Source organism: Mytilus edulis, chromosome 10 (assembly GCF_963676685.1).
Source record: "Mytilus edulis chromosome 10, xbMytEdul2.2, whole genome shotgun sequence".
Taxonomy (NCBI): domain Eukaryota; kingdom Metazoa; phylum Mollusca; class Bivalvia; order Mytilida; family Mytilidae; genus Mytilus; species Mytilus edulis.
In genome coordinates, this window is record NC_092353.1 from 16352307 (window position 1) to 16368806 (window position 16500).

Genomic DNA, 16500 nt, shown 5'->3' on the forward strand with positions numbered 1-16500 from the left:
TTTTCAACTGGATTTTGTTGTTGATCTTTAGAACGAGGAGTACACCTAAAAAGTTAAGTAGACGTACAATCACTAGAACTTCCAGATGGTATCGGTGACATATTGCGTTTCTGTGCACTCTCAATTTAGTATTATTGAACTTTATCCTACACAAGTTAGGGTACTTGGCATTTCTTTTTTTATTGTGCTTCCCATACCCTCTCCGTGGTTTAATCGCCGAATACCAAGAGGGATATGGAGGGTATTTAACTCATGAAAAAGAGGAATATTTTTGTCTTACATTGTATATCCTTCGTCTGACAATTTCAGTATGTCTGTTGTGACCTCCTGACACAAACAACATTTTTTCCAATTAGTTTCCCAACTATCTGCTGAAGAAGCTGATAGGGAATTATGTTCGCCATTTCAAAAACTAAGTAACTATTATAAACAAAAGTAATCAACAATGAACTTATAAAACAATAAAGCAAATATTATCTGAGCAATAAATAAATTAAACAGCAAACTATAACCGAGTGAAACTAATCAACTATAAGAGAAGTGCACAAAGGGTGTGTGTCTGTAACATGAATAAATTTACGCAACATAGAGTACGTCACAGGTAAAATTCTAGAAATTGTATAATATTCAAGATTACTTTTCTAATTATGTTATTTAATGTATTAACAACATTATCATTATAGAATTGTGTTAGTAATAGGGATAAAATTCCTCTAAATCAATATCCGATCAAAATTGCAAATAAAACTTCGTAACTAAAAATATGAACGGTGGATAGACAAGTACCGAGACAAGTCTTACAGCAATGAGAACACACACTCTCAAAAAGGTTAACTAGAATAAAATTGCGCCCTCTATTGACCCATAACCTATCTAACCTAATGTAGCAATCGAAGATTAGTCGAAGATTTGTGGAATATAACGACTGACATTATTCGCGTTATAAAGCAGTCATATTTGGGATATTCATAAAACCAGGAGTGGGTTATCGACCGATATTTGACCAAAAGTGATACTTTGTCTTATATAACAATGATTTACTCCATTTTGTAACATTTTGGATACAATACAAGCAAAACGGACCTTACATATGAAGTCTTTTTCTTGTGAAGACGTCATTTCGAAAATCCAAGATGGCCGCCATGATCGGATAATTTAATTTCGTGGCTACCCCCCTAATATGATTACATACACCTAATGGCATGTTCTTACAAAGTTTCATGCTTGTATCACCATTTGCATGATTTGTGTGGTAAGCTGCTTAACTAACAGTAAGTCCATTGCAGCGTGCTTAGAGAGTCCCCCGTTCTATGCTCTTTACATAACACTTGTGACATGTCTTAAAAATCGTCAGCAGCCTGCTGTAGGAACAAACAGTTTGTCCATATCCAGACAAATACCATCTTTTTCATTGGAAGTCTATATTTTTCTTTTTTGTGTTTCTTTTTCAAGTCTATTATCATTGGCTTTACTGTTTTCTAATTTTATCGTCCCTAATATAGTTGGATCCAAAAAAAGCGCTGCAGAAGCACACAATTTGTCGATAATTGTTATTTTCCTTTCATCAACGTTATTACACATTACAAAACCAACTTAGTGGATGGATGTCGTTGTCCTGAATATACAGGAAATATTTTCAATAGAAAGTCGAGCAAACTATAATTAATCAGTCAATTTAAGAATTAAAAAGGAAGTGATTTGCAATCCGCAAGGGCGGAGAAGTGACGATGTCATCATCAGTATCTGTTTACACATCAGGGTTATTTTAAACCTTTAGATATTTCGAAATAAACAATTGCTAAGGTTCACTATATACAAATTGAACGTTGAATATCTCATTTATATATTAAAGGTGCTGATAAGAACATGCGAATTCTGACATGAAAAATAATGATCATAAAACAAAAATTGCAAATGGAATAATTTTGTGTGTTGAATAGGGGCGAAAAGTTTTATCCCGCACAGGTACCTCAGATTGGTTGCGTTAAAGATGCCTCAATGTCGGAAGAGAATGGAACACACGAGGCATCAAAAACCCATTATAATTCTGACCGGATGGAGGTGCGTATTAAATACAATTTTATACATCTAGTACAGTTAAACGGATGCTCTTCTTGAGCATGGTTAAATGTCGGATTGAGTAGTCCGGTGATCATATGTCTATACTCAAGTCAACTAATTGAGTTCATATGAGCAGAAATACCATTAAACAACGTTTCACACCCTCGGCACGACCTTGCCATGTACCAAATCAGCAAAACCTTGTCCTTTACCGAGTCAGGAAAATGACCTTTGTTATATTATAGTTCGTTTCTGTGTGTGTTACATTTTAATGTTGTGTTTCCCTCAGTTTTAGTTTGTAACCGGGATTTGGTTTTTGTTCTCAATCGATTTATGAATTTCGAACAGTGGTATACTACTGTTGCCTTTGTATAGCTGATGTTGTACGTTTGTATATAATAGTAGTTCTTCATTTGTACATTATGTACCGTTGATTTATAATTTAAAATGTAACTATAATAACGTGTATCCCATATTTTATTGATTTCTAGCTCAAATTGATTATCCAATAATGGATGCAGAAGGCTCCGCCCTGAAATACACAAAAAAACAAATTATACTATTGTACGTTAATGGAACTGTGTTTTCTCGGTAAAATCGTGGTATCTTATAGTTGTTGAGGTAAAAAGTAGTCATAATTATGCTAAATTGTAACAGCTTGAATCCTAATAAATACTATCGGTTACCTTTACTTAAATCGATGCTATCATCAAATGCAATAATTTTTCCACAAAACCAATATAAACCTATTGACTGCATATTCCGATTTTGTCAGGTTTTTTTTTACCTCGACCGTACCGTGTCGATTACTTGACGAAGGTTAATTCAACTATCGGGACTTTTTTAAGTACAGTCACCATCGGTGGCATCGACCGAGCGATACGGATTTAAATTGGTGCATCAAATGCGCAGTTCAAAATTATTGCAATAGTATTTTTTTATATATATTTTTACTATAAAGGATGTATTGATATATAAATATACATACGACTTTTCACATATATAGTTATATCCATGATGTCTGTGCCCAACGTTGTGTCCACAGCTTAGGTCTTGCCAGAATAATTCTGTCCCATTAAAATATGTACTCAAACAACTTTGGCCCAATCCACCTTGTGGGTAGCCAACTCCCCAAATTGAAAATCCGGTCATCGATACACCTGTCTCGACCCAACGCCATTGTCCTTCAATGACGTAATCAGTGCCACCTAACCAGAAATGTGGTGCTCCCCAGACTAAAAGTTGGAAAAGATCTTAATTTAGCTTAGTAATGATTGTAAATTGTAGTATCTTGTACACATCTTATGACTTCAATTGATGTCGTTGTATCGACTTGAAATATTGGATTTTTGTAATTGCTGTTGTTAATGTTTATAGATATGGGAAGATGTGGTATGAGTGCCAATGAGACAACTCTCAATTCAATTCACAATTTATAAAAATAAACCATTATAGGTAAAGGTACGTTCATCAATACGAACAACAAGTTATAGATGGTCCCATAAGCATAGCTAGTGTAAAACCATTCAAACGGGCAAACCAACAGTCTAATCTATATAATAACACATTTGTTTTCTGTTGTTAATGCTCCGAAAACAATCATTCAACATACATGTACCTACCTGTTAAGATATTCAAAATTTCTTTAATGAATTCATGCTTTTTTGGATTGTCATCTGTTGCCAGGTAAGAATGCATGTGCCTACAGGAAGTCTACAAATATAATAAACAACATAAAATGCACCGTTATACATGCATGTAGTTACTTCGTTAATTAAAATGTTTCATCGGAGACTTCGGGGTATTGAATAAGGAGCTGATTGATTAATGATATAAACTATTTCATTACTGGCATGAATATATCGATGTGTTCTTTTTTTCAATTTGCTGTTAAAATTTAAAAATAAATTAAATTACGAACGTATCGACCTCATGCATAGCTTCGATACATTATCAGTGTTTTGTTTTACATTTGGTTTTATTAGGTCTGTAATCCTTGTATTGGGTCGAGCCATCAAAAGAGTTTGGCTTCGATCGTTACTGTACGAAGAGACATTACATGTCGAAATATGTATCTGGTGCAATGAAATTAGCAAATTGTATTGCTATACATAATCTCTGACTCGTTTTACCTACACATATTGGTATAAACACATATTAAGAATGCTAACCGATAAGCAATCGGGATAAACACAATGACGGTTGTTTCTCTATCAGTACGATTTTGATAGAAAATTATTGCAAACGATCAATGTAACACATCATAACTAGTTTCAAATTTTTAATATTTCGACTTTTATATAATGTTCGGATAATTTTTTCCCCTCAATGACATACAATTGAAGGACGAAAAATTTACAAATGTTGTCCATCGGAGGAAGTGTATACCACATTAAATTTTTCTGTAAAACATTGTTTGTGTTTGGTTTGATGTTGCTGTTTTCATTTTTCACAAAAATACAATTCATTTGCAACATTTTTAAATCAAATTGGTTAGATTAAAAATGCATGTATATAAAAAAAAAAAAGTTAAGAAATGCGATAATGATTACACTTTCATAGCAAAAACACGGAACAAGAATTCGAAGCGATTTTTTAGTGTAAACTTACATATGTTCAAAAGCTACAAAAGATTTGATTGACAATGCCGATTTTCAGTAATTACTAGAAACATACATCTTGGTCTTGAAATATTTGGACTTAATAATTAGGTAATTGTAAAATAGGTTTGAAGTGGTTTGAAACTGTGTTTGCTTGTTTGTGTATTTTTTGTTTCTCATTATTCATATTTTTATATTTGAAATCATTACCTCGGCATCTACCCATGTTTTTGGAGTTTTGCTGAAATAAAGGCATTCTCCATCAAATTCTGCCCATCCTTTTGGGCATGTAGCGCTGGTCAATGAGATGCCTAAAATTAGAAATAAAGCTTATCAAGTATACTCGTTATATGAATGGTACCTATCGTAGTTTAAAGAAGACAAATATATAAAATAAATACTTTCGTTTGTTTGTTTTCTGGGTGTATCAATTTCACCTATTTTACATTTGTTAGGCCGGTGTTCTATATTAGATTAATTTAAAAGTCTTTCTCTATTTAGGATCTGTGTTTAAGTCACCTAACAACATCATTGTCTCCTTTTATTTACATTCAATAGAAAATTATGGATAAAACTAGTGTCAGACAATAGTAAATGTCCCCTCAACGTGTGCAGACATAATATATATATAACTCGTCTAAACATCAACCCAACAATGTTAGATCTGTAAATTTGCTTTCGCAAATTTTTGGTTTTTCCCTCGCCGGGATTCGAACCCATGCTACTGTGATATCGTGACACCAAATCGCCTGCACTGCAGCCGTCCCGCTAGACCACACGACCACCTGGGGAACGTGCCAAAGAGCCAACAACCCGACCATAGACAAAAACAACAGAAGAAGGTCACCAACAGGTCTTCAATGTAGCGAGAAATTCCCGCACCCGGAGGCGTCCTTCAGCTTGTCCCTAAACATATATATAATATAGTGTCTAAAAATATCAACAATCAACATTCAATCTATCTAGGTGTGGATCAGTTTGTAAATAAACTGATGCAGTTACTAAATTAAATTATATAAGTGTCTAAGAATGTAACTTTAACACACTAATGAGTGTTATAAAATTAGTTGTTATATTTTATATATTATTCACGCAATATTTCGCTAAACAAATTAGCTTCATCGGGCGTGTGCATCTATCTAGGTGAAATCGGATGCATGACAAAAAATATCTTTGTAGCTTGACGTTTTTGTGTAAAAGTTTTAACATATTGATTGATGGGGTATATAAAACATATTTTTGCCGTTTATTGTACATAACAATTTTTAAATCTAAACAAATAGTTGTTTTAGTTAAATAGAATGAAATTCATGATTTATTCCTTTGGTTTTGGGTAGAACTGTTTTTCATCTCTCTCATTAAGTCCATCCGGTTCAAGAGTACGTAGCTGATGCATCCAAAACCTTTCTCTCTGTTTTCTCTTTTCGGAGTCCCAATTTTGATTTACCTCAATTATTTGAAAGGTGATATTATCAAAATTATGTCCTGTTCTTAAGAGGTGTCTCGTAATTGGACAGTTTCTTCCTTTTGTATAGAACGACCGGTGATTGTTAAGTCTGATGTTGAATTTAGTTTCTGTTTCACCAACATACTGCAGCTTGCAAGTTCCACAAGTAAGAATATAAATACTATTTTCCGTTTTGCAATTAGATGTAACATAGATGTTGTATCGCTGCTTTGTTACTGTGCTGCTGAAAGAGTGGTCAGTGTTGGCGGCTTTACAGCACTTACAATTGCTTCTACCGCTTTGTTTGTAACACCCAAATTTAGAAGTTTCTTGTTTCTTTACTTTTGATGTCACAAGTATGTCTTTGAGATTTTTGGATCTGCGATAGGCAATAACAGGAGGTGATGGAAAAAATTCTTTTAAGGAAGAGTCATTTTCGATAAGACGCCAGTGCTTTCGGATAGTAGATGAAATATTTGTCAAATCGGGATGAAAGGTTACAACAAACGGAATTCTATCTGCACGGGTCGTCTTATCTTTGTATTCCATGAGGCTAGCTCGATCTTTTTCTTGGGCTTTATCAAAAGCGTCTGTGATGTTTTTGGTTTTATATCCTCTTGATTTCAGCTGTGTTTTTAGCTGTCCCAAACGATAGTTAAGTTTGGATTCCGAGGAGCAAATTCGCTTTAGTCTGATGGCTTGACTGTAAGGTATACTCCTGGAGCAGTGTTTCGGGTGACAACTTTTTGGAGAAAGGAACTGGTGTTTTTTCAATTTTCTTTGTGTGGAAATCAGTTGTCATGACCCCGTTTTTTACAAATGTGGTGGTGTCGAGAAAAGCAATTTTCTCGCTTGAAAATTCAGATGTAAATTTAATTGAGTGATGGAACTGATTACAATGATCTAGGAAATCTTGCAAATGTTCTGCATCATTTATATTTAAAGTAAAAAATAATCTATAGACTTACTAAAAACATATATCTTATATATCTTTTTATGTTGATACTAAAATAACAAAAATGATATATATTTTCAAAACCTGTGCATTTGTTATACTAGAATATATATGTTTGAAAATCTTAGTAGTCAGCTTCTCTTTGATATTACTGACATGGAATATAATTTATTTCAGTATGGAATATTGTATATATAATACTAACAAAAACTAGCAGCTGTATACACATATTATTTACTAATGTTACCAAAGCCGGGATAAGGTACAGGAACTTGATGTTTACGAACTAACAAATGTACAGATTTCAATAAAACATGAAAAATTAAAAAAAGATTTGTTGCATCTTAATATTGTATTCAATCTTCAAACATGATTAATCAAACAAATCTTAAGACCAATCAATATGAACCCCGCCTGAAACGGTAGTGACCTATAATGTTACAGATCTTGCTTCACGTGATGTATTGGTTTTCATCTTTGAAGACCTCACGAAGTTCTGAAATTCTGAAGAAAAAATAAAAAGGGATTTGAAAAAGACTATCTAATGCTGGAGATGAATTTAGGTTTATGTTTAACTCGTATGTTAAATCCAATTACAGAACAGGCTTTGAAATTATTTTTCCTTTTCATTGTTATTTTGGGGTTGTCTTTTGACAAACTCGTCCTTTATATGCATGACCTATTTGCCACCAGAAGTTAATCAGTAATCAACAAACACAATCAATGCTTTGCAAGACATGTCTTTTCATGAGAAATAGTAAAATATTTTACTTACAAATAAATAGAAAAGCAACATAGAGCACCATTCTGGTTATTTTATGATATATATAGATAAGGAAAATACGACTAAATAACCCTTATCTTGACCTCTTTATTTCACTTACAATATCAGTTGAACATAGATATGTAAGTACGGTAACTGGTTTTAGAACCAAATTGAACTAGATAAGCAATCTTTAAGTCGTGCTGACTAAATATTCATGACGTTTGTGTGGAACCAGCTGTATTTTTAGCGTACATTGCTGACTCAGAGAGCAAAAGTTTATCTGATCTGATCTATATTATTATTAATTTTAGCTTGATCTTCTTATGTATGTCACGTCCATTAAAGCTAAACTGGCATTGGCACTGTCATTGGCATGATTGTTTCTTGTCCGTCTACGTTTTCCGTTTTTGTTTTCAAATATCGAGGAACGTTGAGATCTCTCAAAACGTGTTGCACCCTATCAAACGTCCAGGCCCCTTTAAATTGTCAGGACTCTCGTACCTATATCATATATCATATCTTAATCTTGATAATTCTTTGAAAACTGGGTTGTAATAGCTAATCTGTTATTTTTTCTGTAAGATACATTTACAACTTGTATATACTTACGACAATTTAGTTATGACATATTTTATTTACAGTGTCTGTTGTTTAAGTCTATTTGTTGCTCTCCAGTTGTCTGATAATGCAGTGAGTTCGTTTAAGAGGACAATAGAAGTATGCAAGTCCTGCTTTTCGCGCTCCCTGGTGTTAAAGAAACAAATGTCAATTCCTGTAGTAGTCGGGAAATACGCAATAGTAGGTAAAAATTTGTGAACTAATCTTTAAACCATAGTTCTCAAATATACAGTATTAAAACCTATTTGCCGCTTTCATGGCTACATGTATGTACATCTGACCCTTTTGTTTAACATGTCTGTTGGTTTTATATGTACATATGCATTTAACTTTTGACAAAATAAAAGAAACAATCAAGCAATTTAAAAAGATAGAAAAAAAAAAAACCAACTTTTTAAGCATTTCTATTTGTTAATAGAGTTAAATCTAAAATAAAATTAACAAATTGAATAGCTGAATTCTCGTATCAGTAAGGGGCTCAGTCTCATTCCTCTCATTAGCGACTGTATATATCATAGAGAATTCAGCAAAATGTATATAAGAACTCTTTAAATATTCAAATTAAAGAGAACCATAATGGTTATCAAGGATAACGGAATATGGTTACATAAAATAAGGAGGGTTGTCCTGTATAGTTGTTTGTATGATGTATAATGAATAGGTACCCAGGTTCCTTTCGGAAAGAGACATTGAAACTATTGCCTTGTATAGGAAGAAGGATACGTTCTCTGCTTGTTGAAGGACTTTTGTAACTGCACGTTCACGGTTGATGTTTTTGAGAAAAGATCTTTCAATATTCAAAAATACACTCTATTTCCAATAACAGTTTAAATTTCCATACCTCCATCGTTGCTAACTCAGATCACAGGTATACGGTATCTATTGTATTAAGTGATAATTTGATCATGTCCTGAATAAGTATGATGTGTAGCAACAATCAATTAAAGTTATGAACTCTAAAATTCCGACTGCCAGTTTGTCTGACTATCTAGTATTGTGTCGATGCATACGATTATACTAAACTAAATGTGAGCTGATCGTCAGATATAAGTTTTTTGTTAGGGATATGCCCTTACTGTTTAGTTCCCAGCACACATTAAAGGTCACATGTGCTAAGTTGTAGCTTTATTAGATTGGCATAACTTGATTTTGTCTTCAATTGAGAATGTAACCTCATCTTATATCTTCATTGAGATGTAATTAGTATTATGTTGCAACATTCAGCAGCACTTGCATATGAAGTATACATATCTCAGTTGATACGGTTGTATTTTCTATCATGACTTCACTGTAAGAAGGCTGCTACACAAGGCAAATTTTGATCCAATACTTTCAATGGATGAAATTGGAATAATTTTTTTTCGAAATTTTACGGACGCCATCATGACTTGGTTAACAAATGTCATATAAATTACCGGTGTCACACGAATGAGACCTACCAAATTACTTATCGCTGATTATATATACACGAGTAAAACGATTAGTGCCACATGTTGAACCGGATCTGCTAACTATTCCAACATCACCGCCAGTATTTTAGTGGTTATTATAAAAAAAAAAAAAAAAAAAAAGATGTGGTATGACTGCCAATGAAACAACTCTTCACAAGAAACCAAAATGACACAGAAATAAACAACTATAGGTCCCCGTATGGCCTTCAACAATGAGCAACGCCCATACCGCAAAATCAGCTATAAAAGGACCCTAAATAGTAATATAAAACAATTCAAACGAGAAAACTAACAGTCTAATTTATGAACGAAAAACAAATCTGTAACACATAAACAAACGACAACCACTGATGTACGTGTTTATGTTGCTCGACCTTTGCTTTGCTATACTATGTTGTATGTACTGTTTTTTTCTTTTCGTTTTTCATATTTTCCATTGCATCGTTACTTGTTTTCGAGTTAAAATACCGCTTTGGTATCCTCCGCCTCTTTTATACAATACATATTAACAGCAATATTAAACCAACAACTATGGCTATCTTACCCTCGTCGAGTTTCATGTAGGAACGCGCACTTTTGATCCAACGTTCAAAATTATTTACCGTCTCTTCTTTTCGTGTTCCAGTCCAAAGTAAAATCACAAAAATACTGAACTCAGAGGAAAATCAATTCGGAAAGTCCATAAGCACATGGCAAAATCAAATAACAAAACGCATAAAAAACGAATGGACAAGAACTGTCATATTCCTGACTTGGTACAGGCATTTTCAAATGTAGAAAATGGTAGATTGAACCTGGTTTTTTAGCTAGCTAATCCTCTCACTTGTATGACAGTTAAATCAAATTCCATTATATTGTCACCGATGCGTGAAGAAAACAAACAGACACAATAGGTAAAAAGTAAAAAGAATAGGGGTACAGATGTCAACATTCTGTTATCATCTAAATCACTATAAAAACAATAAGGGTCTCCTTGTTTGTAGCTGGATTGTGCAGGTTTTCAATTGTGCAATTATCTTTAACGACATATAGAATAGTCTAGATTCCCACTTTCTTCGCATAGGACCGTGTTTTATCCGTCCTTGTTTGCTTTGGTTTCACTGTCCGGTATATTTTGAGGGTTAGTTATGGTTTATAGGGTGTGTTTCTTAACGACGTTTAACTGTCATCCGATTTTGTACTATTTGATTGGCTCTCAAAATCCCTGCATATTCAGAGATCTTTAAAAGTTTGTTTTATCCTTTGGTGATTTGAATACAAGTATTAAGAAAGTTGAGTTTAAACTACCTCAAACATAAATGACCTTAGGGGAATTTTTCTATTCTTTTTGGTAATATATTCCTACATTTTACGAACGTATTTACACATCCATAGCATGCATATGTTTAGGTTTGAACGTTTTCGATGAAGTTATAATCAGAATAGCGCTTTGGATGCGTAACTTCTTGTAGTAGTTAAGTTTTATTTTTAGATTTTAGCGTCTTCAGAACTGTGGTATTTCGTCTGGATTGTATAAGAAACTGCTATTGAATAGCATTTGGATTGCTCCAAATTAGACATGAGACTTCAATTTTGTGTCTAAATCTATAAACAATGGCCATACTAGTTTATACTGGCTAAAGTCAGTTATAAAGAAGGAACTATATACTATAGTAAAAATATGTACAGTACATTATCAATACTTTACAAATCATTCAATCTCTGACATTTTCGATTCACATCATCAATTTTTACTATGATACCGTATTTTATCTTTTAAAACAATAGGCCATAAGAGTAAAACATTTATTCTTGCACAATCTTAATTTGATATTCTTCCTTTAACCAATTATGCTTCCGGCGTTGTAATCAGGATCCCTGTAAAAGAATAAAGGTAAATTAATCTCATGTTCTGAAATACTGGGATTATTTGTAGCTAATTAACGATAGGTTGAAACTATCTCAGACATAAATGCCTGAGGTAAATTTTTCTATTCTTTTTGATAATATATTCCTACATTTTACAAATGTATTTCGATAAAGTTTATAATCAGATTATGAATCATGAACGATTTACATTGATTTCCTTTTTTTCATTGTAAATGTAGTTGAGCAGGATGTTCCTGTACTATGAAATCAAATAAAGAAGTAAAACTTAAATTAATTGTCTTTTTTAACATATCCTTTCACTAATTAAATCTTTCTGTTCAAAGTTTGTATCAGTTGCGTATTCAGAAAAAGATAAAAAATATAAAAATAAACAATTTACGCTTCGTACTTACGGTTTTTCACAAATGTAATGTAACCCTGCAGTCCTATGTCCATGGTGGGAGTCACATCTCTGGTCATCCCAATACAATTGTGAACCATTAAATACAGTCATCATGCAATTCTGCGACAGATTTCCATTTGGATACCCAGGAAGCCAAGCCGAAAAGCCACTGATTACACCTCCTGTTTCTAGCCACTGCCAACGATTTTCAAATGTATAGTCACTTGCTCCCAGCCAGAAATGGTTCAAACCCCAACCTGTTAAGATTTACAGAAAAAATGTATGATTTAAAAAAATTGTATTAAAAACAGTATAAGGCCTCCTTATTTAACTAATTTTTTTCTCCTGTTTTCAATACAAATTTAAATTATAAGATACTGAATTTCATCTGATTGCATATACACTGACTCAATCAACTATCTATCTCTCTTCACTTATTCTATTGATCTGTCAACATTTGAAATGCAGATTAGATCTTTCTAAGTATATGAATTTTATAGAATGCAATAGGCAGAACAAATAAAATTTTGACGGCCTAAAACATGGTAAAACTATAAATAGTATATGCAAATATACAGTATGCAATTCCATTTCTGAATCTTAAAGTTATTGTACTCTGGACAATTTGAAACATACAAATCTTTGCCTTCATAATTATATTTAGTACTATTTGTTCGGCTGCATGTAACACACAGGAAAACAATGCATAACTGAGTCTCCTCACGGGGTTCTTGATTGTGTGATTACTTGACTATTTTTAAAATGATTATTTGATAATCTGAAAATTTTCCAATTACTTGATTACTTGATAATCTAGGACTGTACTAGTATTAATCGATTATCTTGTTTAAAAAACTAATTAATGATCATGTGATTATATTGACAAAATATTTGAGTTTATATGAATACTTGAACACCCCCATGAGGGGCCTCATAATTGTTTTTTTTTAAAGTTTTGTTGCTAAACTTACTTGTGAAAACATTCAGAAAATCGGCAATGAAATTGTGCTTTGCCTGATTGTCATCTGTGGCCAAATAAGCTTGGTGTCTTCTGCAATCTGCCTGTTGAAAGAAAGAAACTATTAAAAAGATACCATGAGCAAAAATAAACATTTTGCGTTCAAATGTTTCTTAAATTGTAATAGAAAGAGTATGAAGTCAGTTTTGTGGTTACCTTTTTCCAAACATGTTTAGACGTAGAATGGTCATTGGTCGTATGTAAATTATAGATCATTTTGTTTTCCTGTAATCGAGATCTCAAACTTAAAGGTTTTTATAAAGAAAACCTATAAAAGAATCAAAGCAAAAAGTAAAATCACAAAAATACTGAACTCCGGGGAAAATTCAAAACGGAAAGTCCCTAATCAAATGGCAAAATCAAATGCCAAAACATATCAAACTAAACAAATGCACAACAACTGTCATATGCCTGACGACTTGGTACAGGCATTTTCAAATGTAGAAACTGTCTTATTATGTAAAACGTTGCAAAAATATTTAAGTACGTTTAGCTGTATGTCTACAAGTGCGACCATGTGTATTATTCGCTGCAAATCCGGTACGAATATTAATCATGATTACTTTTATGTTAGGCGTGACTTTTTAGTCTTACACTATAGTTCAACATTACTTATACTTCATTTCTTAACTATAGTAATAACCAGTATTTGTACTCTGCATAAACCATAACGAAAGTATTCGTACACTGCATAAACCATAACGAAAGTATTCATACACTGCATAAACCATAACGAAAGTATTCGTACACTGCACAAACCTTCACAAAAGTATTCGTACACTGCATAAACCATAACGAAAGTATTCGTAAACTGCATGAACCACAACGAAAGTATTCGTATTCTGCATAAACCATATCGAAAGTATTCGTAATCAGCATAAACTATAACGAAAGTATTCGTACTCTGCATAAACCCTAACGAAAGTATTCGAACTCTGCATAAACCCTAACGAAAGTATTCGAACTCTGCATAAACCATAACGATTTCAAAGTATTTGTACTCTGCATAAACCATAACGAAAGTATTCGAACTCTGCATAAACCATAACGAAAGTATTCGAACTCTGCATAAACCCTAACGAAAGTATTTGTACTCTGCATAAACCCTAACGATAGTGTTCGTACTCTGCATAAACCATAACGAAAGTATTCGAACTCTACATAAACCATAACGAAAGTATTTGTACTTTGCATAAACCATAACGAAAGTATTCGTACTTTACATAAACCATAACGAAAGTATTCGTACTCTGCATAAACTATAACGAAAGTATTCGTACTCTGCATAAACCATAACGAAAGTATTCGAACTCTACATAAACCATAACGAAAGTATTTGTACTTTGCATAAACCATAACGAAAGTATTCGTACTTTACATAAACCATAACGAAAGTATTCGTACTCTGCATAAACTATAACGAAAGTATTCGTACTCTGCATAAACCATAACGAAAGTATTCGTACTCTGAATAAACCATAACGAAAGTATTCGTACTCTGAATAAACCATAACGAAAGATTCGTACTCTGCATAACCATAACGAAAGTATTCGTACTCTACATAAACCAAAAAGAAAATATTCGTACTCTACATAAACCTTAACGAAAGTATTCGTACTCTGCATAAACCATAACGAAAGTATTCGTACTCTGCATAAACTATAACGAAAGTATTCGTACTCTGCATAAACCATAACGAAAGTATTCGTACTCTGAATAAACCATAACGAAAGTATTCGTACTCTGAATAAACCATAACGAAAGATTCGTACTCTGCATAACCATAACGAAAGTATTCGTACTCTACATAAACCAAAAAGAAAATATTCGTACTCTACATAAACCTTAACGAAAGTATTCGTACTCTGCATAAACCATAATGAAAGTATTCGTACTCTACATTACTAATTACGAAAGTATTCGTACTCTGCATAAACCATAACGAAAGTATTCGTACTCTGCATAAACAACAACGAAAGTATTTGTACTCTGCATAAACGATAACGAAAGTATTCGTACTCTGCATAAACCATAACAAAAAAAAGCATTTGATGAAGGTCTATAAATATTTACCTCTGCATCAAGCCAAACTTTGGCAGTTCTACTAAAGTATAAACATTCTCCTTGAAATAATGCCCATCCCTTATCGCAATCTGGTATTACAGCTCCTAGCCCTGGATATATACAAAGAGAATGAACATGAATGTATCTCTATACCATATTTTGTCTTACTAATCTATAATATATATTGTGTAATATGTTTCTATTCTCAATTGTATTTTGTTGGGTTTTGATTGTCATTTGCACTGCCCGTATTAAAGAATCAAGCAGTAATTAGTATAAGAGCAATGCAAAATTACAAGTTTTTAAAACAGCCAATAAATTGTTACATATATTTACTTTTGTTGAGAACTAAATAACCTTGTTCAATACCGCCAGGTAATAATGTGTCTGAACAAGGTAGGACACCTTTTCAGTGTGTGTCTTTAGTTAAATCGTATTGTCCTGTATATGCTGTTTTGTTGAGGGTATATTATTGATATCCTCTGTTAAAATAGTTCACAACTTGTTATAGCGATTTGGAGACTGACATATGGTAAAGACATCCGTCAATTGTTTAAAAACAAATGTTGAATTGTTTTAGATTTCTGTTTTGGGTTTTGTATGGTTTTATTGCTGTGTTATCTAATTACATTAATATTTCATTTTATTGTTAGGTTTACAAGATGCACGTATGTGTTGCTACTCTTCACAAATGCCGATGAGTACATTAATCATCTATACACAGATGTTTTAAGGCATAAATAATATGCAGTTTCTTTGCGATCCAAAATATTTACCTTTACGAAATATTATAAAAGTTGAACACAGTAAAGACTTCTAAATCTGTAACTTTTTCACATGTTTAGCTTATTCTATTCTAATTACCTATGATAAATGTGAACAAAGCCAACGCCACCATGATTTCGTCTTTGATAAAAGTGTCAAGACCTGACAGCTCTCTTTATCTATATTTGTATTCACTGAGCATGTTTCAATTGTATGATTGAGGATTGACCTATTTTGAAATCTCGTACACTTACTTTAGTACTCTTAAAATGGCGTCTTCACATAACAATTCAAGTGCCAAATAACCTTTTCAAGAATCCATTTAGACTTTTTTTCCTTTATTTCGATGTTTGCACCTGCATGTTTCTATTTTGAATTCTATCGCATGTAAGAAACTTATTCTTAGAAAATCTCTGAAAAGAACACCTTATTTCTTGTTACATCACTGATGAAAACTAAGTCGTTTTTTCAATCTTAGAACTTCAACATTTGATAAAAAGATT

At 32.7% G+C, this 16500-nt stretch overlaps 2 protein-coding genes across 2 annotated transcripts; both read right to left on the minus strand.

Annotated features, from left to right (window-relative positions):
- Positions 1-2522: 2522 nt before the first annotated feature.
- LOC139493514 (C-type lectin domain family 17, member A-like) lies at positions 2523-7977 on the minus strand. The gene is made up of 5 exons (XM_071281997.1): positions 7839-7977; positions 4872-4972; positions 3684-3774; positions 3050-3296; positions 2523-2593 (listed from the first exon to the last, which is right to left on the minus strand). Exons 1-5 carry the CDS (start codon positions 7867-7869, stop codon positions 2563-2565), a joined length of 501 nt encoding a protein of 166 aa, XP_071138098.1. The 5' UTR covers positions 7870-7977; the 3' UTR covers positions 2523-2562.
- A 3692-nt stretch (positions 7978-11669) lies between these two features.
- LOC139492361 (hepatic lectin-like) lies at positions 11670-16227 on the minus strand. Its single transcript, XM_071280566.1, has 5 exons — positions 16097-16227; positions 15242-15342; positions 13121-13211; positions 12160-12406; positions 11670-11755 (listed from the first exon to the last, which is right to left on the minus strand). The coding sequence occupies exons 1-5, from the start codon at positions 16128-16130 to the stop codon at positions 11719-11721; spliced, it is 510 nt and encodes a 169-aa protein (XP_071136667.1). The 5' UTR covers positions 16131-16227; the 3' UTR covers positions 11670-11718.
- Positions 16228-16500: the final 273 nt, after the last annotated feature.